This window comes from Zootoca vivipara, chromosome 16 (assembly GCF_963506605.1).
Source record: "Zootoca vivipara chromosome 16, rZooViv1.1, whole genome shotgun sequence".
NCBI classification, from domain to species: Eukaryota; Metazoa; Chordata; class Lepidosauria; order Squamata; family Lacertidae; genus Zootoca; species Zootoca vivipara.
Genome location: NC_083291.1, coordinates 26,617,982 through 26,643,389, shown reverse-complemented (window position 1 = coordinate 26,643,389; position 25,408 = coordinate 26,617,982). Strand labels below are relative to the sequence as shown.

General features: G+C 45.0%; 2 protein-coding genes and 1 non-coding gene across 7 annotated transcripts in view; all 3 read right to left on the bottom strand.

The window, feature by feature from the left end:
• PTPN6 (protein tyrosine phosphatase non-receptor type 6) overlaps positions 1-12,126 on the bottom strand; it is a 40,690-nt gene extending 28,564 nt beyond the window's left edge. Inside the window, exons 1-4 of one of the 5 annotated variants that reach the window (XM_035140289.2) lie at positions 11,956-12,126; positions 10,822-10,922; positions 4,907-5,029; positions 2,120-2,314 (exon numbers count right to left, since the gene is read on the bottom strand). In XM_035140289.2, the coding sequence (XP_034996180.2) occupies positions 2,120-2,314; positions 4,907-5,029; positions 10,822-10,835 (332 nt within the window). In that variant the 5' untranslated portion in view covers positions 10,836-10,922; positions 11,956-12,126. Of the gene's footprint in view, positions 1-2,119; positions 2,315-4,906; positions 5,030-5,865; positions 9,350-10,821; positions 10,923-11,955 lie in introns of those variants that run through there. The other 4 variants (XM_035140292.2, XM_035140290.2, XM_035140291.2 and 1 more) reach the window with 4 other exon arrangements.
• A 4,181-nt stretch (positions 12,127-16,307) lies between these two features.
• Positions 16,308-22,268, bottom strand: C16H12orf57 (chromosome 16 C12orf57 homolog). The gene is made up of 3 exons (XM_035140294.2): positions 21,938-22,268; positions 17,557-17,733; positions 16,308-16,648 (listed from the first exon to the last, which is right to left on the bottom strand). The coding sequence occupies exons 1-3, from the start codon at positions 22,011-22,013 to the stop codon at positions 16,500-16,502; spliced, it is 402 nt and encodes a 133-aa protein (XP_034996185.1). The 5' UTR covers positions 22,014-22,268; the 3' UTR covers positions 16,308-16,499.
• A 1,847-nt stretch (positions 22,269-24,115) lies between these two features.
• On the bottom strand, positions 24,116-24,179 carry LOC118075504 (U7 small nuclear RNA). Its single transcript, XR_004691381.1, has one exon. It is a non-coding gene; the product is annotated as a U7 small nuclear RNA (small nuclear RNA).
• Between the last annotated feature and the right edge of the window lie 1,229 nt (positions 24,180-25,408).

Genomic DNA, 25,408 nt, shown 5'->3' with positions numbered 1-25,408 from the left:
GGCATTCGTCTTGCGAGGTACCACTGTAACTAATTTAAACTGAAAACATTTAAATGTGACACTTGTGGGATATCGTTGGGAAAAGAAAAAGCTAAGGAGAAAATCCTACATAAATCCAGAGTGGCGCCTTGTATGCCTCCTTCCCGCAACTCCTGCAGCCAGACTGGTGCCAAATGCATTGCTCTGCTTTCCTTTGGGAGGTAGAGAGGAGAATCTTGACATTTGGGCAGCCCAGAACCTCCAGACACACTGCCCAGGCTTGTTCCCCTGGAGAGGTCAGTTCGGTGCTGCTAAGGCAGCAGTTTGACTTCACACACACACACACACACACACACACACCACACACTCCATTGTCTCTCGAGAAAAAGATTGCGGCCCACCTAGAGCAAAAGCTAGATAGATGTCCCATTTCTGCTGCCTAACTCAGACTGCAAAAGTTGAGCGGTTGCTCACAGGTCAAAAGGCTCCTGGCTGGCTGACTAGGTTACACTGGACTCCTAAGTTTTGCATGCCTGGTTTCTAGGGTTGCCAGACTCAATAGAGGACAGGACTTCTGTGCCTTTAATTGCCCTGCTCTCTTTTGAGTCTGGAAACCTTAAAGAGAAACCAGCAGACCCTTTGCTTGGAAATTAAACAAAGGGTCTGCTGGTTTCTCTTTAAGGTTTCCAGACTCAAAAGAGAGCAGGGCAGTTAAAAGCACAGAACTCCCCTGTCCTCTGTTGAGTCTGGCAACCCTACTGGTTTCAGTTAAAGTCAAATGAATCTGACGGAAGAGCAGGGCATAAAACTCAAGAGGAAAATAAACAAGGTGCTTCTTGGGGAAATTTTGCAGTTCTTTGGGCCTTTATTTTAGAAACTTATATATATGTATATATAAAAGTTTCTAAAGTTTTTCTCTCTCTCTCTCTCTCTCTCTCTCTCTCTCTCAGGTAAAGGGACCCCTGACCATTAGGTCCAGTCGTAACCGACTCTGGGGTTGCGCGCTCATCTCGCATTATTGGCCGAGGGAGCCACAGCTTCCAGGTCATGTAGCCAGCACGACAAAGCCGCTTCTGGTGAACCAGAGCAGCACAAAATGGAAACGCCATTTACCTTCCCGCTGTAGCGGTTCCTATTTATCTACTTGCATTTTGACGTGCTTTCGAACTGCTAGGTTGGCAAGAGCTGGGACCGAACAACGGGAGCTCACCCCGTCACAGGGATTCGAACCTCCGACCTTCTGATCAGCAAGCCCTATATATATGAAAAGCCCCCACCTGTGGAGCTGCTGTTCTCACCCTCTCAAAGCTTTAAAAATGACCCAGCCCTGCAGTTGTTGAGTGGGCTCCTCCTCTTCAGGGAGGAAACAGTTAAGCTTCACAGCTCTCACTAAGGAGGAAGCCACATGATGGAAAATCTTGGGGTGGGGGTGGAGGGAGAAGAGAGCTGAAAAGCTTTCATAAGTGCCTAGAGGGCAGAACTTTCCAACCGCAAGGGAGGAAGCAGCAGGTTCCCTGACCAACTGCTGAGTTTTGGATGCAAAAAAAACCACACCAACTGAAGAGAGGACAAAATATACATATTTCCCGTAAGGTGACACCATTGATGAACTGGGAGCACAAACCTATCTAGCACTCCTACCCCTCAATATCAAGCAGGGTGGATTCACAAAAGCCCATGCGATTTGATAAGAGAAATTCTTTGAGGGAGGGAGGGAGGGAGAAAGAGAGAGAGAGAGAAGTGAAGGCATGCAAACTTGCAACAGAAGCCAAAAAGTGTATTTGGCAAGGCTGGCAGGAGAAAGGGACACTTGTTTCCCCTTGCTCGGTCACATAGACTCCTGCTGCGTATTTAATGCAAGATCTCTGCATCTCACCTACACCACAACTTTCATGCGTGCCCAAAATAGCGAAATCAGAGGAAATCCAGTTTCTAAAAATAAGCTGGGCCAATATTGAAACCTTCACAAGGCGGGGTGGGGCTCCGGGGTGGGACGGATCTCTTAGTAGACGAAGGACTGAAGAGTTGAGGTTTTTTTAAAAGGAGGAAATATTGAGATGGGGGAAGATTAATAACCCACCCAGGATAGGGCAGAGATGGTGATCAGTTACAGGCATCAACGGGCCTGCTTTCTCCTTACCTTTCTGTGGTTGGATCAGAGCAGTTCAGCGGATACCTCAGGTCTATGATGGTCCCATCTTTATCTTGCAGGGATCCCTGCTGCTGTGTGTAATATTCAACCAGTTCTGACAAAGTGGCAAACTTCTCTCCTCCATAGAGGTCATAAAAGTCCCCCGTATTCTGGATACGGATGTGAGTTACCTGGTCACCAATCCTGTAAGGAGAGGCAGAAAAGCACCTGGTCAGGAAAAGTTGGAGGTGCTAGAAATTGTGGAGGGGAGCAAGGGGAGGCAGGATTAAGCTCCTTCCATGGGGTGTGTTGTCATCAGCAGGGTTTAACCTCAGCGCTCGTTTTAAATGCCAGCACTCGGCCCCAAACAAGTAAAAAGTTTAGCCTTACACACTATTATCTTTAAGGCACATTAAAAGCACATCAGACAAACAAGGAATCTTGGGAACTGTAGCTTACCCCCAATGGTGCTACAATTCCCAGCACCAGTACCAACAACAATTCCCAGGATTCATCGGCTGGGGGGGGGGGTTGAAGATACTTTAAAGGTATTGTGTGCACACAGTTTCATAGTGGAGTAGCGGATAATAATTTGTGGCAGGGCAACGGAAAGGATGTTATCCATAAGATATGGCTCCCATTACGCATGTGAACACCTGATGTTTCTTCCAGATATAAACCGTGGGAGCGTTCTTTCCTTCTGAAGCAAACCAGAGAATTCTATGGGACATGGAATAGTTACTAAAGGTGTTTATGCTGGTCGAGTACCATAACAATAAACTAACTAACTAACTACTAAAGGTGTTTTTATTTGAAATGGCATACAAAGCAAATCTGGGGGTTCTGAGGAATTTCTGTATGAAGATAAAAGACTAGTTCAGGTAAGAAATTTCAGTACGATCATAGAATTGTAGAATTGGAAGGCACCCCGAGGGTCATCTAGTCCAACCCCCTGCAATGCCGGAATCTCAACTAAAACATCCATGGAAGGCGGATCCACGACAGACACAAAACATCAGGAAGAACTTTCTGACTGTGAGTCTGTGGTTCTAGTGAAATGTCAGTTGGATTTTCACATCCCTGAGATGGAGAAGAACTAAGCAGACAGCATATGGAGCGTCTCCACCCCCATCGTTCTGCCCGGACACTGAGGTCCAGCGCCGAGGGCCTTCTGGCGGTTCCCTCACTGCGAGAAGCAAAGCAGGCAGGGAACCAGGCAGAGGGCCTTCTCGGTAGTGGCACCCACCCTGTGGAATGCCCTCCCATCAGATGTCAAAGAGATAAATAACTACCTGACATCTAGAAGACATCTGAAAGCAGCCCTTTTCAGGGAAGTTTTTAATGTGTGGCATTTTAATGTATTTTAAATTTTTGTTGGAAGCCGCCCAGAGTGGCTGGGGAAACCCAGCCAGATGGGCAGGGTACAAATAACAAACTATTAACTATTATTATTATTATTATTATTATTATTATTATTATTATTAGTGTAGCATGACCACGAAGCTGGTGAAGGAAGTCCACAACTTTAAGGGAGCCTCTGTACCCTTAGCCCAAAGGCAGAAAAAGACCTTCCAACTCCAGTTTCTGGCAGCTTTCCAGATGCTGTCAACTTGAGCAATTGGTTGGCAACTGAGGGAGAAGTAAGTTTATAACCTGGGCTTACTTAACCTAACTAAATCTGGCCTGGCCGTTGTTTAGGGGTGGAATGGGGATCTAGTTGCCAGAAAAGTAGGTTAGGGAAGGAGAAACAGCTATTTCCTGCCCCCCTTGCTCCATTCCCCTCCATCTTTAGCTTTAACATATTGTTTTTTCACTGGCCTCCACCCTGAGTTTACCAAAACCTCTCCCATATCCCCCCCCCCATCCCCTGCAAAAAAGCTATACTTTACTTTACTTGCTCTGACCCAGAAAAATTCACTCCCAGATCCTGGGAATCATATGAGTTGAAACACCCTCCCACCAGATGTCAAAGAGAAAAACAACTACCAGACTTTTAGAAGACATCTGAAGGCAGCCCTGTTTAGGGAAGCTTTTAATGTTTAATAGATTGTTGTATTTTAATATTCTGTTGGAAGCCGCGGGAAACCCAGCCAGATGGGCGGGGTATAAATAATAATATGTTAGCTTTAACATATTGTTTTTTCACTGGCCTCCACTCCGAGCTAACCAAAAACTCTCCCATATCCCCCCATCCCCTGCAAAAAAAGCTATACTTTACTTGCTCTGACCCAGAAAAATTCACTCCCAGGTCCTGGGAATCATACGAGTTGGAACACCCTCCCACCAGATGTCATTATTGTCATTTATTATTATTATTATTATTATTATTATTATTATTATTATTATTATTATTTAGTCCAACCTCCTGCAATGCAGGCGTATGCAGCTGTCCCATACAAGGATCGAACCTGCAACCTTGGCGTTATCAGCACCACGCTCTGGCCAACTGTGCTATCCAAGCATAAGGAGAAGGCAACAAGCCTCCTATGGCCCCATGTCTCTCTTTAGCCCCTTCATTGAACCCATCAGTGCTGCAGTCCCTGCTCTCCTACCCAGACTGACTCTTGAAACCCCTGTTTCAGTTTGCCTCAGAGTTTTCTGGATACCATCTTTAAAATTAACTATGAGGACAGGCACAAGCGGCTGTTGCCCCCATCAATCGCAGAGGGAAACCCTCTGTGCGTCCATTGGACTGAACTATTTATGTGAGGTGGGTCCAGGCAAATGGACAGACAGTCCCATGGAAAGGAGGGAGAGGTCCGTGGAAGGGAAGGAGAACGGTGCTCGGACAATTACCTGACAGAAAGGGAAAAATCCCCCTTGTTTTTCCGACTAGGGCGAGCCAAAAAACTGCCATGAACTCCTCGTGCTTTGAGTAAGACCTCAGCATCGATGCCACTCAGATCACGGTGGAACCACCTGGATTATGAGGCGGGGAGAGAGAGAGAGTAGGAAAATAAGGATATAATAATAAACTGGGAGAAATGGAAGGAGGATGCAGCTTGCACAACTCAGTCATCATGAGGAGGTTTCCTCAAAGACTATTACATCTCAAGAAGGGCCAGAAGGCAGACATTCTTCTCCCAGAATCCTCTCCCCTCCACTTAGTTCCAGAAAAACCCTAGTTCACACATGCATGTTCGAACATCAACCAGTGAGCTTTTCAATGCGTTCATGTCACACATTCAGCTGTCCTTCATCAATGGCACATCTACACTTTCCATTCGCCCAGGTTCACCCAGGTTCACACTTTCCCCAGGAAAACCCGCTCTTTAACGCTGAATTGGAACAAATGGCAATCTGGGCTTCCCGCAGATTGGCGTTTGCTCCAATTCAGTGGTAAATAATGGGGGGGGGGGTTGTGGAGAAAAGTGCCTGGGCAAAAAAAAGTGCTCGGACACGGTGCTTTAAAGTGTGGAATTGTACCTAAAAATGTGACACAAAAGGCAGTCTGGATGATGCCTATGTAGGGGGTAGAGGGGTGGCTACCGTAGGCATGTGGAAACTGCCTTTAAGGCAACTTTCCTGAGGGAGCAAAACGCCAGCCATTAAAGCTAAGGCTCCCAACCCTATCTAAGTCCCAGCCGCCAAATCCATAAAGCTCCACACAACTAACAGAACGGCCTCCTTCCACTTCCACTCACTCACACATAACACAACATCCTAGTTGCAGTCCCGGGGCAGGAAGGAACTTTCGAAGTCTGGGATAAAGAAGAGCTTGGGCCTTCCATTTGCATCCCCAGCTCTTTCCTTACCTCATTGTCGTCAGCAGGCAGCAGGCAGAACCAAAAGAACAGCAAAACAATAGCAACAACTGGAGGGACTCGCTTTAAGATGTCGATAAAGGAGGAGTCCGCATCTACTTGGTGAGGCTGGCTAACTTTAAATGTTCCTTCGCTGCCTCTGTCCACCTACACCACACGTTTCCTGGGCCTCCTGGCTTCCATGGTGTCCAATGTCTGTTTGGGTTGGTGGGTAGGGGCAGACAGACCGAACCGAGGCAAGTGCACAGTTAAGAGCTGGCGTTCACTATTACAGGAACAGGAAGCATATCTAACTTATCGCCCCTATACATGCAAGCTGCTCTGCATGCACTTCTGCTTCTCCTTTTGGGGCCCTCTCCTTCCGTTCCCTCCTCCCCCCTGCACCATTATTTCGGGGGGGGGGGGTTCGTGAGGCTGTGAGGGCAAGACTGCACGTATAGCTGACACCTGTGGAGAACAGACACTGGCAACAAATGCAGGGATGATACGAAAACAATGGTACCCAAGAAAGGTACGGGATACGGGATGGATACAAAGGGCTGTTTGTCAAGGCGTAGCATACCATAGCATGCTCATGTAACCATTTGGTAAGCTGGTTGCCCTTACTATTCAGTCCAGAGGCAGGGACAATTTTGCCACTCTCTGGCTGCTTCCCTAGATTTGTGATCAGATGGAGAAGTGTGGTAAGATTTGTCTCACAGCCTGCCAAGATGATATAGGGAACGAGCCTATCAAGTGGCTATATGCATACTGTGTGGTATGTTACTATTTGGGAAATTATTGTTTTTTATTTTATTATTTATTAAATTTGCATGTCCTTCATCCGTAGATCTCAGTAACATAAAATTACAACAGAAAAGAAGGAAGATGGAGTCTGCGGAACTGGCAAAGCTAAGAGCAAAAATTAAGAGATCAGAATGGTGAAACATTATCTGAGGATTGGAGACCTTTTGTAGAACATCTAAAGAACTATCACAGTTGCACGAAAACAGGAGCAGGATTTGAAATGTGAGCAGCATTAAGGCTAATAATTTAGGATGGATATATGGAGTGTTATAAGATACGGTAAAATATGCAGCATTAAAGGATAAACATAGAACACCATTGAGGGTGGGGTGGGTGGGAATACAACGCATAAATTAAAGGTAGTGTTGATGGTAAATGTAAACTTTTGAAAACTAAATGAGCATTTTTTATTTTAAAAAAGAATTACAATATATAAGACACAAGATCTCAGGGCTAAACCTTATAATTCTGGACTTTTTTTTTTTTTTTTTTTTTTTGCAGACTTGACTTCCAGAGACTACAAACTTCCACCAATCCCAGCCAGCAAATTTGTTGTGGATATTGGTTGGCCATAATAAAGGTACACTTTAGAAAGAAAGCAAAAAAACAAACAAACAACCCACCTCTGTGAATTCTGTTCTAACAGGTCAGAACAGCTACGTGTGTTTGACCTTTAAATATTTACTGCCCCATGCAACCGCTCAGGTGGATTGTGCAATCGCCTTGGCCTTGTGATTCTGTTGCAAGAATCTCCTTCTGAAGAGATGCTGTCCTGCAAAACTACATTGCCTTGCTATGACTCTTTGCTGGTCTACACTGAACCTGCCTGCACAACATTTATTTAAGGGATGGTATCTTTTCAATAACACAGCCAATATGGTCAGAAAATGGCATGGCAAATAGACGAAAAGAACGCTGTTTCAGTTAATCGGAGTGAGAGCCAAGGGCTCTATTTAGTGTACAAACATTGCTGTAACCTTTAGATAGGGTTTTCAGGACCAAAAAAACGCAGCAAGCAAGCCTTCATTCCCACAGAATGATTTAATAAAGCACAGGTCTTCATCGGATGGATTGGAGATACTTAAGACTGGATCTTGACCACATCTAAGAGGGGTTGCACCAGAAACAGCAAAACCATCACCACTTTCTCCTTCTAAGTGAACACACTTTTTGTTATATAGAGGAGGAGGAACGCAGAACAAGAGAGCAAGGAAAATAGATAAATTAGGTCAAAGATGAAGATGACCCAGATGAAGACCTTATGCCAGGGGTAGGCAACCTAAGGCCCGGGGGTGGATCCGGCCCAATCGCCTTCTCAATCCGGCCCAGGGACGGTCCAGGAATCAGTGTGTTTTTACATGTGTAGAATGTGTGCTTTTATTTAAAATGCATCTCTGCTTTATTTGTGGGGCATAGAAATTTTTCCATATTTCCCCCCCCCCAAAAAATATAGTCTGACCCACCACATGATCTGAGGGACAGTGGACTGGCCCACAGCTGCAAAAGGTTGCTATTGTAGTCCTGTTGCCTTATGCTATTGTAGTCCTATTAGCTGCTATTGTGTGTGGCAGGCAGAGAAGAGAAGTTATTTCTGGAAATTATGTATTTATATTTATTTCACAAAATTTATAAACAGCTTAGTTGTAACAGCAGCAATAACCCTCATTGCATAGGCTTCATAGATATGTGAGCATGATGCTTCTGATGAACAGGACTCTAGCCCAAGAAAGCTTATGCCATTAAAAATTGTTACTCTTTAAGGTGGAAGTGCTGCAGACCCTCCGAGTGTCCCTATTTTCCAAGTACAGCCGTCCCGGTTTCTGATTTGATCCCAGAATGTCCCACTTTTCCTTAGGATGTCCCTATTTTCATTGGAGAAATGTTTGAAGGTATGGAGTTATGTGACTCCCGAGCCAAGGGGATAACTATACAACCTTTAGAAGACATCTGAAGGCAGCCCTGTATAGGGACATTTTTAAATGTTTAATGTTTTATTATGTTTTTATATATGTTGGGGCAACCCAGTCAGGTGGATGGTGTATTATTATTATTATTATTATTATTATTATTATTATTATTATTAAATAGGATGTCCTTTTTTCATCAGAAATGTTGGAGATCATGTTGCTGCCATTTTGCTAAAATTGTACTATGGCCTTCTTCAGTAGTAATAGTAATAAGTTGTTGTTGTTGTTGTTGTTGTTGTTGTTGTTGTTGTTGTTGTTGTTGTTGTATTTATACCCCACCATGGGCAAATAATAATAATAATAATACACCCCTCAAGCACCTGGGGGGGGGAATTTCCAGAAAATTTATTTATTTATTTTGTGGATTTCCTAAAAAAAAAAAAGAGTGAGAAACTTCGAATTGTTTGCAAAGCTCAACAACTTTGACCTCCTCAAAACAAGCTTTTGTGTCCGGATTTTCACTCTCTGAAATATGGCAACCCTGTAAAAATAGTTTTGTGTTATGCCAAGCCCATCATGGCAGCCATTTTGTGGCTGGCACTCTCAAAATGTGGTTCAAAAAGGCTGGAGATCCCTAAGTGATAGTAGACCATTCGGATATTGGTTCAGGGCCGGCCCTACGGCCAGGCTGGGTGCCCGCCCGCCAGGAGGGTGCTGCACAGCTGCGGCCACCCACCTGCTGCGGAGCTGCGGCCACCCACCCGCCGTGGAGCTGCACCCACCCGCCGGCCTGGCCACGCAGCTCCGCCCGCCCACCGTGCTGGGAAACAGGGCGGGGCGGGGGCGCCGGAGGGATCGGCCGCACCACGGCGCCAAATATACTTAAGACGGCCTTGAATTGGTTTCAGGTGCCTTATCACTACCCTTACAATAATTTAAACTGTCACCAATCCCATGTCCAGATCCACTAGCTGTATTTTCCATTCACCAGAGATTAGACAGAAAAAGAGAAAAGGGGAAATCTATCCGCAACGCATCTCTGTTCCCATCACAACAAACTGATGCTTGATGAAATCAGGATGCTATAGCATTTCAAGCAGAAAGCAACTGAAGTAATTGAAAATAAACGTGGGAGTGGATGGGATTATGCAGATCCTCCAAGTGACGTCATTTTCCTGGAATGTCCTGCTTTTAGGACATCCCTGTTTTCATCGGGGAAATGTTGGAGGGTATGGTAGGGCGTCCCTGTTTTCATCGGAGGGTATGGAGTTATGCAAACCCCCCACCCCAAGCCAAGGAGATAAGTAACTATACAACCTTGAGAAGACATTTGAAGGAAGCCCTGTTTAGGGAAGTTTTTAACGTTTAATATTTAATTATGTTTTTATATATGTTGGAAACCTCCTAGAGTGAATGGGGCAACCCAGTCAGATCAGTGGGGTATAAATATATATAAAAATATTATTATGGAATAGGACGTCCCTATTTTCATCGGAGAAATGTTGGAGGGTATGGATTATGCAAATCATTGAACAGGGCTGAGATGCTTTGCATTCTATCCTGTTGAATCCTAAAAGTAAGTACAGTCGTACTTGATTTTCAAACAGCTTAGTTCTCAAACGTTTTGCCTCCCAAACGCCGCAAACCCAGAAGTGACTGTTCCGGTTTGCGAACTATTTTTGGAACCTAAACGTCCAACGGGGCTTCCGATTGGTTGCAGGAGCTTCCCGCAGCGAATCAGAAGCTGCACGTTGGTTTCCAAACATTTTGGAAGTCGAATGGACATCAGGAACGGATTCCGTTCGACTTCCAAGGTACACCTGTACTACCCAGTAGATAATGAATGCACAGTGACTGCATCTGCCCAGAGTCGATTCAGGTTTTAAGAGTGAAAACACCCACCAACCACCAATGGAAAAACAAAAGCAATAAACCCTATCCTAAAGGCATAATTGCCCACTGGGCACTTTGATGGTTATGTGTCATAAATTATCTAATGGGAAATAAGCAGATAGAGTTGGATGTTGAAAGACTGCCTTTCTGTTCTGCCAAAATGTGTGGTCAGGGTAGCCCCCCAACATCAAAGATTATGGTGCCCATAGACTCTAGAAGGTTAACTAAACTTCCAGATTCAGTTTCCTTACAGGCAGTTTTTGTTTTCCTTCGCACATATAATTCTTCAGTGAAGAATTAGGTTCCTCAACTCTGCTAGGCAAAAGTTTCGAATCCCTGATGGGACGGGAGAGAGACATACCTGCAGGATGGCATCAGGACCTCAGAGGTCCCCCACTAAGAAAGCTTGAGAAAACAAGGTTCCACAGCCTACAGTCCTTCTGGAAATAAAGGAGAGAATACCTAGAAACAATATATACAATATTCAGTGAGCACAAAGGCGGCTCACATGACATCAATAATACAGAAATCAGCCTCCAGTAATTTTTTTAATAAAAAAATATGAAACTAATATTGTACAATTGCTGTGCATATCTACTCTGAAGTAAGACCCCTTGAGTTCAATGGAACTTACTCCCCGGTAAGTGTTACCATCTTCTTCTTCTTTTGCCACCTTAAACTACACGAGGAAAGGCAAGGTAGAAGACTTCTAAATTTTAAGAAAGGGATAATGAAAGTATATAAATTGTTTTGTTCCACGGGGTGTTCGCCTCACAGCAATCTTTTTCCACTTCTCCTGAGGAGGGCAGGGGACAGTTTTGTCTGTTTCACCGCTCTTTGACAATGAGTTACATGAGAAAATTCAAAGAAAAATCTAAATAGCAAAAACATGTAGAAAATTTGTTTGCAATGCAAATGCTCTGTTCGTGTACTCTTTGGCATGCTGGCTACATTGCAGTTTTAACAAGAAGTGTGCATTTTCCTGAGACTTATCTATGTGTAGATTATTTTTCAAAAATCTCGTTTTCTAATAATTCAAGAGCCGGCTGCATCTCCCAGTATAACTAATTTATTTGCACATTACTGTCACAGCCCAGATCATTTTAAGCCATTCTTCATCTGAAGCTTCTGTTTTTTGTTACAACCATTTAAACACCCCCTCACCATCTAACCACACTAATTTTACAGTTCTTCCTTTTTGCAGTTTCTTTAACCATTCCGACAAGCTACCGGGCGGGTGAGTGTAAAAGTCGCTACATCCCCATCTCTCAATCACATTGAGACATCTTCCCAAACAGATTTGTATAACATTGCGTTGCTACTAGATCTGTAAAAAAAAACACCAACGAGCGCGTTCTGACATTACCAATATCTGCCTTAAGAGAGAACGATATATGCTCCTGCTTTTTGCTTCAGTTACTGGAGGCCCAGAGCCAAGCAAACTTTCCCTGGGGCGCCCACATTAAATCCAAATAGAAAAAGGCCCAGAACTCACGTTTACCTGCCCGGGCAAGAAGTCTCTTCCTTAGTAACATGGATACAGTAGAAGCAGTAGGAAGCCCCAGTTCAGATGGCTGTTCTAAGCACAAAAGGCTCCATTCTTTCCCTTGGCGAATGTCTCCCTGAGCTATAGTTAATAAATACACAAGGGAGTATGTAAGGGGGGGGGGAGGATGAACCTGAGCAGAGCAGGTAACTAGAGGAGGGACTGCCTGTTTGCTCCACCCATCCACCTTCTGCAGAGGCCCTCACTGGGTGAATCTGCAAGCAATTTGCAACAGAGACAAAAACAGGTTCATCTCTGAGCCAGATACCTCTGTCAAATGCCACTCATCTTTTTTTTCCCCCAGGCAGCTTTCTCACAGTACCCAACTCCTTCACCGCTGTTTTAGCCTCACCACAGATGTCTGCCGCTTTTTCAAAACTTAGGGGCCACTGTTGGTGGTTTATACAAATGTGCTCTTTTCTCACACAAGCCTTCTCTCCTTCGCCAGTTTGAATATCGATCCTCCCGCAAAGCTTCTGTACACAAGCACTACTAGCAAAGGTGCCTAAGAGGCCTAGAGATCATTGTCACCAAAGGGGTAAACTGGAATCTGGTTTGTGCTATTTCGGACGCCCTGCGATGGAATACTGAACAGAATACTGAACATGCACGCACAACTTCCTTGCGCAAAGGAAACTAAGCATGTTCAAAAGAAAGTTAGGCTGGAGCTCTTCTCCTTGATGGCTAGTTTTCTAGATGCAGGGATATTTTTAAAAAATTGTGATGGAGAAGCATTCCCTTATGGACTTGTAGAGTGAAACTGAAATGGTACAGCTCAGGACCAAGATGCAAATGACAGCAATAAGGTCTCCCATAATCTTTCACATCTGCTAAAGAGCTTCTAGGGACCTCCAGTTTGGACACTTCACCCTTGCACTTTCTGTGATTTAAGTACCTCTCCCTCAAAGCTAGGGACCCAGGTGGCGCTGTGGTTAAACCACTGAGCCTAGGGCTTGCTGATCAGAAGGTCAGCAGCTTGAATCCCTGTGATGGGGTGAGCTCCCGTTGCTTGGTCCCAGCTCCTGCCAACCTAGCAGTTCGAAAGCACGTCAAAATGCAAGTAGATAAATAGGAACCACTACAGCGGGAAGGTAAACGGCGTTTCCATGTGCTGCTCTGGTTTGCCAGAAGCGGCTTTGTCATGCTGGCCACATGACCTGGAAGCTATACGCCGGCTCCCTCGGCCAATAATGTGAGATAAGCGCGCAACCCCAGAGTCGGTCACGACTGGACCTAATGGTCAGGGGTCCCTTTACCTTTACCCTCAAAGCTACTATTAACTGCAGGGGGTGGAGAGGAACAAGTAGCCCCTTTCCCTTATCCTCTTCATGCCCAATGTCAACTCTAAGGCAAGCGGGGGTAGGGGGTGGGGTCAGAACGGGACTTAAGTCAGAGAAACAGTGAAGGAAATGTTAACCCATGGGTAGGCAAACTAAGGCCCGGGGGCCGGATCAGGCCCAATCGCCTTCTAAATCCAGCCCGCGGACAGTCCGGGAATCAGCGTGTTTTTACATGAGTAGGAGGTGTCCTTTTATTTAAAATGCATTTCTGGGTTATTTGTGGGGCCTGCCTGGTGTTTTTACATAAGTAGAATGTGTGCTTTTATTTAAAATTCATCTCTGGGTTATTTGTGGGGCCTGCCTGGTGTTTTTACATGAGTAGAATGTGTGCTTTTATTTAAAATGCATCTCTGGGTTATTTGTGGGGCATAGGAATTCGTTCATCCCCCCCCTTCAAAATATAGCCTGGCCCCCCACAAGGTCTGAGGGACAGTGGACCCTGCTGAAAAACTTTGCTGACCCCTGGGTTAACCCCTTTCCCTGTTTGTTTGTTCAGATTTCAGAAAGGGAACAGAATTGTTTTTCATGAATATGAAATGACTGGATCTCTCACCTCATGTGTAATTTGGCCCTCAGACACACAAAATAGGTTTCATTACCTCAGTGAGCATTAAATCCTGTTTGGAGTTATTCCAAGGTGAAGTGCAGAGCCGCTCATAAGCAACAACCAATGACAAAAGGTGCCATTTTAGCACCCTTTGTGTTAGAATTACCAAGTGCATAATCACCTACATGTTCCCTGTCTGTGTAATGGAGAATTTGATTTCCCTATAGTGTACTGCATTTCCCCCCATACAAAGGATTCTGCTCTTCAGAAAGCAGGTCTCCTTGAATGGAGACAATATTTCTAGTTCCTTCATATCTTACAAACACTGATTTATGTCATTATATAGCATTGATCAGTACAGACCATAGCAAATATTTCAAGAATGTGACTTGTCTGTTCCTCCTGTTGCCCTGGTCATTCTGGAAGTTACAGAGTAGCGCAGGTCCTGTCTCTGGGGATTTATTTTTTGCATAACAAGTAATGGCCATGCCTTGGAAGAAATGCTCACCAAACAAAAGTTGCTCTTGTACATAACAACTACCTTCCAGTTCATACAAGATCTTTAAAAACAACAACAACACCTTATCTGAAGTGAGTAAAATGCGTATCTGTAAGCAGCTGGCATATCATCAGATACAGATTGCAATCTGAAAGTATTGATAAATGTTCCCGATTGCTAGTGGAAATTTGCCCTTATCGTAAGCTGATTCAAGTGCGTGAAGCGATAATGGAGCTCCCATGGCCCAGCATTTGCCCGACTGCATGGATCGACATGGTGGAGAACTGCCTTTGGATACAAGGCAAATTTCATATCCTGTGCCAACTGTCCTGTTTCTACACATTTCTAATAATCAGGGTGCCTTGGGTTACATGCACCCTTAAGTTTCAGTGTTCTGCCTCATAGGAAAGTGTCGTAACAGCTTTCCCTTGTTCTTGAATCATTGTTATCCCTCCCTATATGCTTGTGTGTCTATTCAATATTCATTCTGGAAGCACTGATACACTTCTGACTGCTATGGCAACCTCTGCCGCCTGTCTTCTCCCACCAAGGGTGATTTATGTGTGTGAGAGAGACAGGCAACTCCCACAATCCAGCCCTGTTTTGTTTGGGATGCTGCCCTCTAATGTCCGGTGAATTTATTTATTTTAAAATTAGTGGGTTTTTTTTCATTTTCAAAATTACAGAACTGTAAACAAATCTTACCAAAATGAGTAAACAGGAAAATCTGTATGCAAAACATAAAAGAAAAACTATTGCTCGTAAACTTAGGCTCTTTCCTACAGCATCATTCCATTGCCCATTGATTCACTACCCGTTCCACAAAAGCGCATGCCATGTTGCGGCCCTCTGGAACTCTTCTTGTCATATTTTAAACATAATAAGGTCTTCCCATATGGAATAAAACTTGTCCTTTTTTATTTATTTCCTGAGCAGGTGGAGCTTTTGAGCCAAACCAAAACCCAAACTTTAGAATACCAAGCCCCAACAGTGGTTCCCTCAAAATGCTGCCAGAAAGGAATAATAATAATAATAATAATAATAATAATAATAATAATAATAATATATTCTTTATACCCCGCCCATCTGTCTGAGTTTCCCCAGCCACTCTGGGTGGCTTCCAACAGAATATTAAAATACAATAATCTATTAAACATTAAAAGCTTCCCTAAACGGGGCTGCCTTCAGATGTCTTCTAAAAGTCTGGTAGTTGTTTTTCTCTTTGACATCTGGTGGGAGGGTGTTCCACAGGGCGGGCGCCACTACCGAGAAGGCCCTCTGCCTGGAATAATTCAAACAATCATTCTTGCCACCATCAGCAGGAAACCAATGAGTTTGTAGTCCTTACCCTCTTTAGTTTTGGCCATCCCAAATCTTTAGATTTGCAGCTATTGGTAAAAAGTATTGCAGAGTAATCTGATCTCCTGTGGCGAGGGGGGGGGCGGGGCGCGGGATCCCCTCGAACTATTGCTTTGGTAGGAGAACTCCCAAAATAAAATTATTCATGAGGTAAAATTATTTCTAGGGAGACACAAACAAATATTTATTCCCCTCCCCCTTTTTGGCCTGGTAATCAGTTCTGCAGCAAGCTTTGCAGAACTACATTTTGTATCCTCAATTTCAGGAGATGAACTAATATCCTCCCCTTTGGACTTCTACAGCAATCCAAGTGTCTCAGGCTATGTGTGTACCAAATTTTAGTTATCCACACTGTGGGAAATCGTTTTAACCATTACGATAGCCCAATAAGTGAGCCTAGATACCAGTGTGCTTATTCTCCTTACTTCTCAGGACAGAGCCGACAGATTTTATGAGGATTCCAGGTTGTGTGTGTGTGTGTGTGTGTGTCAAGAAAACAGGAAACCTCTTCTCCCACCGTGGGGCAGGACTCTGTCAGAAATATGCAGGGAGATAATTTACAAACAAGCAAAATTTATTCACGAGAACAAAAATTATATAATATATGATGCAAAACAAGGGCTGCTCACAGAAGTCGAAAACATCTCTCATGGCAACGGAAAGAAGACGTTATCCAAGAATCAAGTTAACAGTGCCGCAAGGGCAGCAGCATAATTTAGACAGGCAAAGGCAGCAGAAGTTGCCAGCTTCAAGACGCTGCAACCCCCCCAGCCCCAGTCCCATGTGGAGGCAGTGTCATTGGAGGCAGGAACATGGATTTTAGCTTCCCAGACATGCTTGCAATCTCGGGATCCTGAGACTCGTAAGATTTTATCAATCGGGCAAACTTTAAGACTCCTAGGGAAAAAATGAGGATAAAATGAAATCCAATTTATCTACCAGAATAACTTCTTATTGCTTTTACTACAATGCTCCCCAACACTGCATGACAAGCAAGGAAACCTATTTTGCCTGAGCTGAGCAATCAATGGGGCACCTTCCTTTTTTGCAAATTAATTTTTTTAATTGATTTTCAAAAATGTTAACAGATTAATTAAAATTTGAAACAAATTTAAAAGTTGACTTCCCACCCCTTTCCAGATGATTCTTTTCTCTCCCTCCTTTGCTGCTCTCACAATAACATACTTTTTTCCTAATTTCTATTAATTTCCCATCTTTTCTCAGTTTCCACCTGCTCGGCAGGTTTCGATTCCTGCTTAAACTTTTGTTTAACTATAACATTTCCCCAGTGATTCAAATAGAGTTATTCTTCCTTCAACTATCCATATAAACCATAAATCACAATTTTTAAATCGCATTTCCTCCAATGCAACTTGTTAATCTTGCCTTTATGCATTCACAACGCTATAATTAAAAGGGGTAATTCTATAATCTTCTTTAACCCCAGCATTCCATTCAAACTTCACAATCCTCACAAACATCTGGGGAGTCTATGTTATGAAGTTCCCTTTAAGCAAATAAAACTTTATCCATTTTCCCAGGCTTAATCTTCCAGCTGTGTCCATGGTCAGATGGGACGCAGCTTGTATTTGTGTCACCCCACAAGGAACGTGAGTCAATCTAGCCCAGGCATCCCCAAACTCGGCCCTCCAGATGTTTTGGGACTACAACTCCCATCATCCCTAGCTAACAGGACCAGTGGTCAGGGATGATGGGAACTGTAGTCCCAAAACATCTGGAGGGTCAACAAGTTTGGGGATGCCTGATCTAGCCCCTTCCCCTCCACTTCAGCACTTTGAACTCACCTTCCCCATCATTGCTGAACCCATAGGCTTTGATCACATCCTGCTGGATTTGGGTAGCCACAGGCAGCAGGAACTGGAGCATCTTCCCCATGTCATTGCAGGCGTTGTCCCTCGCCTCCTCCATGCGCTGGGCATTTTCCGGCGAACCAAATGCCTTGATCACTTCAGCCAGAACCACTGAGGAGGAAAGCAGAAGGACTGTTGCCACTAAGCAGTCACAAGCCTGCGAACCATACACACAGCAAGTGGAACACGCAAGCCATAGGCGCCAACTCTATACGGCTGAGGTGTCTTCAAGTCCCAAAGTCTGTTGGGACAGGTTTGCACCACGCTAATCTGTGACGCGGGTGGCGTATAAATATATATAAATTCTACAACCCATCGCTGTCGCATCACCTACCAATTAAGGAGCACTAACTCTCTTTGTAGGGACCCAGGTGGCGCTGTGGTCTAAACCACAGAGCCTAGGGCTTGCCAATCAGAAGGTAGGCGGTTCGAATCCCTGCGACGGAGTGTGGTGAGAAGATTCAAGGACACACACAAAAACAACATTTAAACATTTTAGTGTAATATAGTTTCAAAATATTTTTTTGTTGGATATAAAACCAGAAACAGTATCCACGCCTCTCTTTGAAAGCATTGGCTACAGTTCTCCATGGCACATTGTTGTGAACAGGGATTTTCAACGCTTGACAAATCAATCCCCATTTGGGGCAGCTGCATATTCCTGCATTGCAGGGGGCTGGACTAGATGACCCCCAGGGTCCTTTTAAACTCTACAATTCTATGATTCTATGAAAGATGAAAGATCAGATATCAGAAAAGCTTCTTTGCTCCGATTATGAGATGAGAGTTTGTCTCAAATTAGACCTCCTATACAGTAATTGAAAGGGACGCGGGTGGTGCTGTGGGTTAAACTACAGAGCCTAGGGCTTGCCGATCAGAAGGTAGGCGGTTCGAATCCCCGTGACGGACTGAGCTCCCGTTGCTCGGTCCCTGCTCCTGCCCACCTAGCAGTTCGAAAGCACGTCAAGTGCAAGTAGATAAATAGGTACCACTCCGGCAGGAAGGTAAATGGCGTTTCTGTGCACTGCTCTGGTTCGCCAGAAGCGGCTTAGTCCTGCTGGCCACATGACCCAGAAGCTGTCTGTGGACAAACGCCAGCTCCCTCGGCCTACAGAGCGAGATGAGCGCCGCAACCCCCGAGTCGTCCGCGACTGGACCTAATGGTCAGGGGTACCTTTTCTTTTTTAATATTGAGGGGCCAGGCCTTGCCGTGGTGGGCCTTGCTGCTGGGGCAGCAGACCTTGCTGGGGCAGCGGACCCTCCCAATGTTGGGCAGAATTTGGCACCTCTGAGGCAGGTACATGCCTCCACCTGCTAATATGACTCTCAACGCTTGAGGTTGCAAAGCACAGCACCTGTTCTCCTCTCCATTTAAATCTCCCTCTGTGCAGAGATTTTCAAAAGGGATACATGACAAATTTGAAAAAAACCATGAAATGTGTAGGCTGTTTATGCCGGCCAGATTAAATATGTTTCCCTCGATGATGGTGAGAGGAAGATATTTGGCTCTCCCAGAATCAGAGCGTCTCTACAAATGTAGTAAACAGGAACCTGATACTTTGGAGCATATTTTTTTTTCTTGTGAATTCGGAATTCATGGCAGAAGACAATTATTAGAGGCCTTGCAACTCAATAGGCTGATTTCTAAGCTACCAACTGTTCAGGTCCTACTATCGGACAGGGATGATCAAATTACTACAGCTGTAGCTGAATTTCTGAGTGCTGTCCTTGCAGAAAGGCTGGACCATTACAAAGAGAGTTAGTGCTCCTTAATTGGTAGGTGATGCGGCAGCGTTGGGTTGTAGTATTTATATATATTTATACTCTCTCTGGAGTTAAGGAACTGACTGGGATAAGCCTTGCTCAACTGAGCTTGTATTCTGTATAACTTGTATACAAATTTTATGTGATAATGTGTGGTTTGATATGCCTAATAAAGGATTTGTTGTTGTTGAATATGACTAGGCACGAGGGTCAAATCTCATCCTCGTCTCAGACTTCCTGGGATGAGTACCAACAGCCTTGAAGTGAGGCTCTCTGAGAAAAGGTTTCCAGTGAAGGCGATGCCAAGTTCCTGGAATAAGGAAGATTAATAAGAGGAACCAGCACCACCGTCCCTTATATCACAGAAGACACTCTGCAACAAAACAGTCCAGTTCAAGAGAGAACTGACAGGAACCGTGGCAAAACCCAACCCCTCTGTCTCATTGGAAAACCACAGTTAACACAACATTCAGTTTTACACTACACTTTCATGCAATGGCTTTCAATTGTGTGGCCTTCAGGTAATCTTTTCCTTGTAAGCACATCAGCCATGGAACCCCTGTGTGTAGCAGAGGATTCCGGGGAGTGTTTTGAGAGTGCACACTCAGGCCCTGGTCATACATAAATATATACACATACATATTAAAGCATATCAGGGACAATGCCAAGCTGAATCCTTCCTCCAGAGATGCTAGTTTTGCATGAACACAGATTTATTTGTTCATGAGGGGAGTACCACAAACAGTCAACCTCCCCAGCTTGAGCCTACGATGGTACAATGCAATTTACAGCTTTACCATTTGATTCTGCTAATGCAGCAACTGCTCCTGAGTAAAAGCGGAATGCTTTCTTGCGCTCATGCTGGGTCCACCAAGAGAAAACGTCTAGAATAACACATATCCACAGGCGTCATTTACACATCTGTATGTGTAAATGCACACTGCCGAGCGGTGGTGCACATACCGTCCGTCAGGAAAGCTCACCTGTGATCTTCTCATTAAAACACCCCTAATAAGTTTGCATAGAACAAAGTTTCCAAGTCTGAAAAGCTCTGCTTCTGTGCAGCAGAGATAGCCAATTTGCAGTCTACAAATGTGTTCCACAAAGGAATTTAATCTGGTCCCTGACTGGCCCTGCCCCTTGATATATTTTAATAAATACACGGCAGAAGTTGTGCCTTTTTTCAGGAGATTTTGAAATTATTTTCAGGAAGCTTCCACTACTAAAAACATCACATCTGCCTAGGAAGGGCCATTATTGTGATGCTTTTACTGGTTTGAAAATTCTAAAGCAGTGTACAGTATATGTATATGTATATGTATATGTATATGTATATGTATATGTATATGTATATGTATATGTATATGTATATGTTGTTGTTGTTGTTGTTGTTGTTGTTGTAAGCTAACTTTATTAAAGAGCCTCAAGATCAATGGTAATATTGGTCCAGCTCTGCAGGAAACAAACAAACAAACAAACAAACAAACTCAACCACCAATATTTTTCTTTCATCAAGATCAGGCATCCCCAAACTTCGGCCCTCCAGATGTTTTGGACTACAATTCCCACAATCCCTGACCACTGGTCCTCTTAGCTAGGGACCATGGGAGTTGTAGGCCAAAACATCTGGAGGGCTGCAGTTTGGGGATGCCTGATCAAGATGATTCCTACTTTCCCTCAGCCAAGCTTAGGGCCACACTTCCCCACAGAGTGCTATGCAATTATATCATTTTTGTTTTGTATTGTTTTAATATTTGATTGGGAGCCGCCTATAGTGGCTGGACTCAGCCAGATGGGCAGGGTACAAATAATAAATTATTATTATTATTATTATTATTATTATTATTAATAAACTATTTCCATTTTGTGATTATATTCTTTCCCCTGGAGAAGAGGTATCTTTGCATAAATTGAGAATCACCTATTTTGTCTCTGCCTATCCATCTTCTTCACCAGATACATTTCTGTGTTCTTTTCACATTGCTCACCCCTGACTTAAGCTCAGCAATTGGAATGAGGGGTGCCAACTTGAATAAAATAGGGGGGTAAGTCCCCCCCCACATAATCCATCACATGTCACACACACCATTTGAATGCCAATGCCCATCAACTTTGCCCCCCACCCAAATATTTTATTTGTGGTGGAGCTGAAGACCCCTTGGCCCCTAAGAGTTGGTTCCTATGACTGTAGCAAAAGCCACTGGTGGAAGTGCCTCTGATCATGTGCAGAACGCATTTCTTGCCCTTCCCACTGATGCAACACAGCAGCACCTGAGATCAAGGTTTGGAGAAAGCAGCTTGGGCGCCGGCACCTGTTTCCAGAAATGAGCAAATGTTCGAAACAGCAAATCTCAGAATCCCAGGGTTGGAAGGGGCCACCAGGGTCATCTAGTCCAACCCCCTGTAATGTTCATCATCCCGGCTCCATCACTCCGAAAAGAGATGGCAACCTTAGCTTCTCTCCCGGTGGGGTATTTTTTTGATCTAAAACTACAAGGGAAGTGGATTTTCCTGAGCGGGCGAAAGTCCCCGATGCGGTTCCTTCTCTCACCTTTGGCTTGCTCCGCTGTTAGGGAGACTGGCTGGGCCTGGGCCGAAGAGGCCACGGGGCGCTGCAGGCTCGACATGGGGCGGCCGAAGGGAGGAGAGGCGCTGGCAGCGAAGAGGAGACCCAGGAGATCGGAGCAAGCGGCGGTGGCGGCGGCGGACCAGGCGGCGCCCGGGCTCCCTCTGCTCCTCGCTGCCCGCACTTGTCAGGCGCCGGGAGGGCCGAGCTGCTGCACGCGGGAGGAGCAGACGCGCGTCTTCCTCATTCGCACCCGCCAGGAAGACACAACAGCTGCCTTCCAAAACATCCCTCCCCGGACCCGCCTTCCCACTTCCGTGCTGCAAACCGGATTGGAAACGCCCCGCTCTCGCTCCACCCCCGGCGGCGACGTCACTTTAAAGCTAAAGAGAACCTCCCCGTGCAGGGGCAGTATATCTCCAGATTGTTTGCGGGTGGGAAAGCAGCGCTTTGCTTGTTCTCTTTAGCTGCTGTTTCATTGCATCAGAGATTATAAATGCCGTATTGATTTGTTGATCCTGCAATATGGCTTTTTTTTTTTGCTGTAATAGTGACGTATAGGATTTTTTTTTGTAGTTGCTGCTTTGCTCATATTATTTTGTATGATTTATGCCTTACTTGCGCTGTTCTGTTTCGCTCTATTATGTTGCTGTTGTTTATTGCTTGTAAGCCGCTTTGGGATTCATAGAATTGTAGAGTTAGGAAGGGATCCCAAGGGTCATCTAGTCCAACCCCCTGCAATGCAGCAAGTCATTTGAATGAAAAGCAGCAGAGAAATACAGTCAGTCGCGCAGTCAATGGGTTGCGCAACAAGGTGCTGCTGTGGCCTGATCCTGCAGGGTTTGTTTGATGGTCTGCTGCCCTGCTTTTTGGCTCCTTCGTCTTCCTCCTCCTCAGGATGTACAGCAGGCATAGGCAAACTCCAGATGTTTTGGGACTACAACGCCCATCATCCCTGGCTAACAGGACCAGTAGTCAGGGATGATGGGAATTGTAGTCCCAAAACATCTGGAAGGCCGAGTCTGCCTATGCCTGATATAGAGCGTGTCATTTTGGCTGCATTCAGGTTGTGGATTGTCACGGGGTTCTTGCAGTGCATGACCCACAGATCTGTTAGAGCCCCAGGCAGTGAAATTCAAAGCAAGAGGCCGACTTACTGATTAGGATTGAAAAGTGCCCCCCCATCCGCCCCAAAAATTGAAAATCCAGTCCAGTTCCAGTCTGATCTCATTTATAGGAGACAAGATAAATGCAGCTCTTGGTTTTACTGCCAATACGAAGGGACATGCTGTCTAGGTTTGTCCTAGACAGCATCTTAAAAAGCAGAGACATCACCTTGCCGACAAAGGTCCGTATAGTTAAAGCTATGGTTTTTCCAGTAGTGATGTATGGAAGTGAGAGCTGGACCATAAAGAAGGCTGATCGCCGAAGAATTGATGCTTTTGAATTATGGTGCTGGAGGAGACTCTTGAGAGTCCCATGGACTGCAAGAAGATCAGACCTATCCATTCTTGAGGAAATCAGCCCTGAGTGCTCCCTGGAAGGACAGATCGTGAAGCTGAGGCTCCAATACTTTGGCCACCTCATGAGAAGAGAAAACTCCCTGGGAAAGACCCTGATGTTGGGAAAGATTGAGGGCACTAGGAGAAGGGGACGACAGAGGACAAGATGGTTGGACAGTGTTCTCGAAGCTACGAACATGAGTTTGACCAAACTGCGGGAGGCAGTGCAAGACAGGAGTGCCTGGCGTGCTATGGTCCATGGGGTCACGAAGAGTCGGACACGACTAAACGACTAAACAACAACAACACGAAGGGACATGATCCGGGCAAAATCAAGCCCTTCTAGTCCTCATTAACTCAAACAGGAAGAGATGCTAAAGAGATGCTTCCCGCCCACTGAGCTTGAAAATAAATTAAATCTGGTGACTATAGCGCCCCTAGTGCATTTGCTCTAAAAACAATGCATGTTCCGAGGTTCTTTGGATTTGCTCACGAGGACAGGACTTGTACCCACGCGTGAAAATATGGGGGGACCCACGCAGGGGGGCACTGTTTGAAAGCTTAATCCCGCCTCTCTTCCTATAATATGGATACGAAGGAAATGAAATGCAACGAAAGAACACATAACGGGTCTTGTAATCTGCAGTTTGATCAGATTTAGGGTGACTCTCCGCAGCTGCAACAGAAAGCCTGCTGGACAAATCCAAAAAGAGCAGGAATCACTAGGAGCAACAAAAAGAAATCGCTTGACGTTTGTCCGCCGAGCACAGAATACGGTTTAGGCGACGGTGACCAGTAATCCTCGCGCGTATTGTTCCTCCCTGCTTGCAGCGCAACGCAAAGCGTCAACAGTGGTGGAAAAGGCAACCCTGTTTTCTGCGGGATTTAGATTTACCTTTGAAAATAAAGCGTTGGGCACCGTAGAGCTCATATGCTAAAAGTAATGGCTTCCACTGGACACAGTGACTTAAGGTCTACGCCCCTGCCAGTTGACAGATCCCAGGGGAGGAGAAGCTAAAATATAGGTTCGGAATTTCAAAGCGGAAGAGAGATGGTTCTTAAAGCCACAGGGCTTCTTCATAGTGGAGTGCCACGGAAAAAAGGAATAGCTAAATCTTTAGGGTTTCAGTGGAGGTTTTTGAACGGTTGCTCCAAGTTTGATGCTGTGCATCTGAAACCACCATAAATGCAAAAGCTATCGTGCTAGCATCCATCACAGCACAGTACCTACATAACCTCCCACCAATTAGATTGAAGTTCCTGGGATAGCTCAGTTGGTAGAGCATGAGGCCATGAGGCTCTTAATTTCAGGGTCATGGGTTCAAGTCCCACTTAGGGGGGAATCCTTCATTGCAGTGGGTCAGACTAGATGATCCTTCTGACCCCTTTCAACTTTACAATTCTGTGGCTTTTAGTGTACGAAAAGGAAGCAGGTCGTCTTGTAAGGCTGTGAAAGAGCCTTTTCATTTTTTTCCCGGGGAAACCAACCATTTATGGCTGAATCGTTCCAGACATTGATCGGGTTTTCTGTGAACTGATGTTTGTTCCAATTCAGTGGTGAGCAGTGGGTTGAAAAGCCTCTCCAACCCGTGCCTAGAAAGCAGAGAGACACGCAGAAGATGTGGAACAAGTGGAAGTGTGGATGAGGCCTTTGGATGCAGGCCTGGCTCTTAGGACAACCTCTTGTTCTTAACTCAGATGTGCCCCCCAACAAACCACATTGAAAGTTGTTTGGTCCACTTTTCGGGGTGAATGCCAGCAGGCAGCTAGTTATTTCGGCTGTTGCTGGTGTACCTAATGTCCTTGTCTGTGCCGTGTGCCCACACACCTCCCCAATGAACATCTGCTCGCTATGAAGAGTGCTGCTGCTCAAACATCCATTCTTGCTGCCCACCAAGGGTCAATAGTAGGGGGATGGGAGGGGAGTAACAGGAGGGCCAAGCTCAAAGGCGGC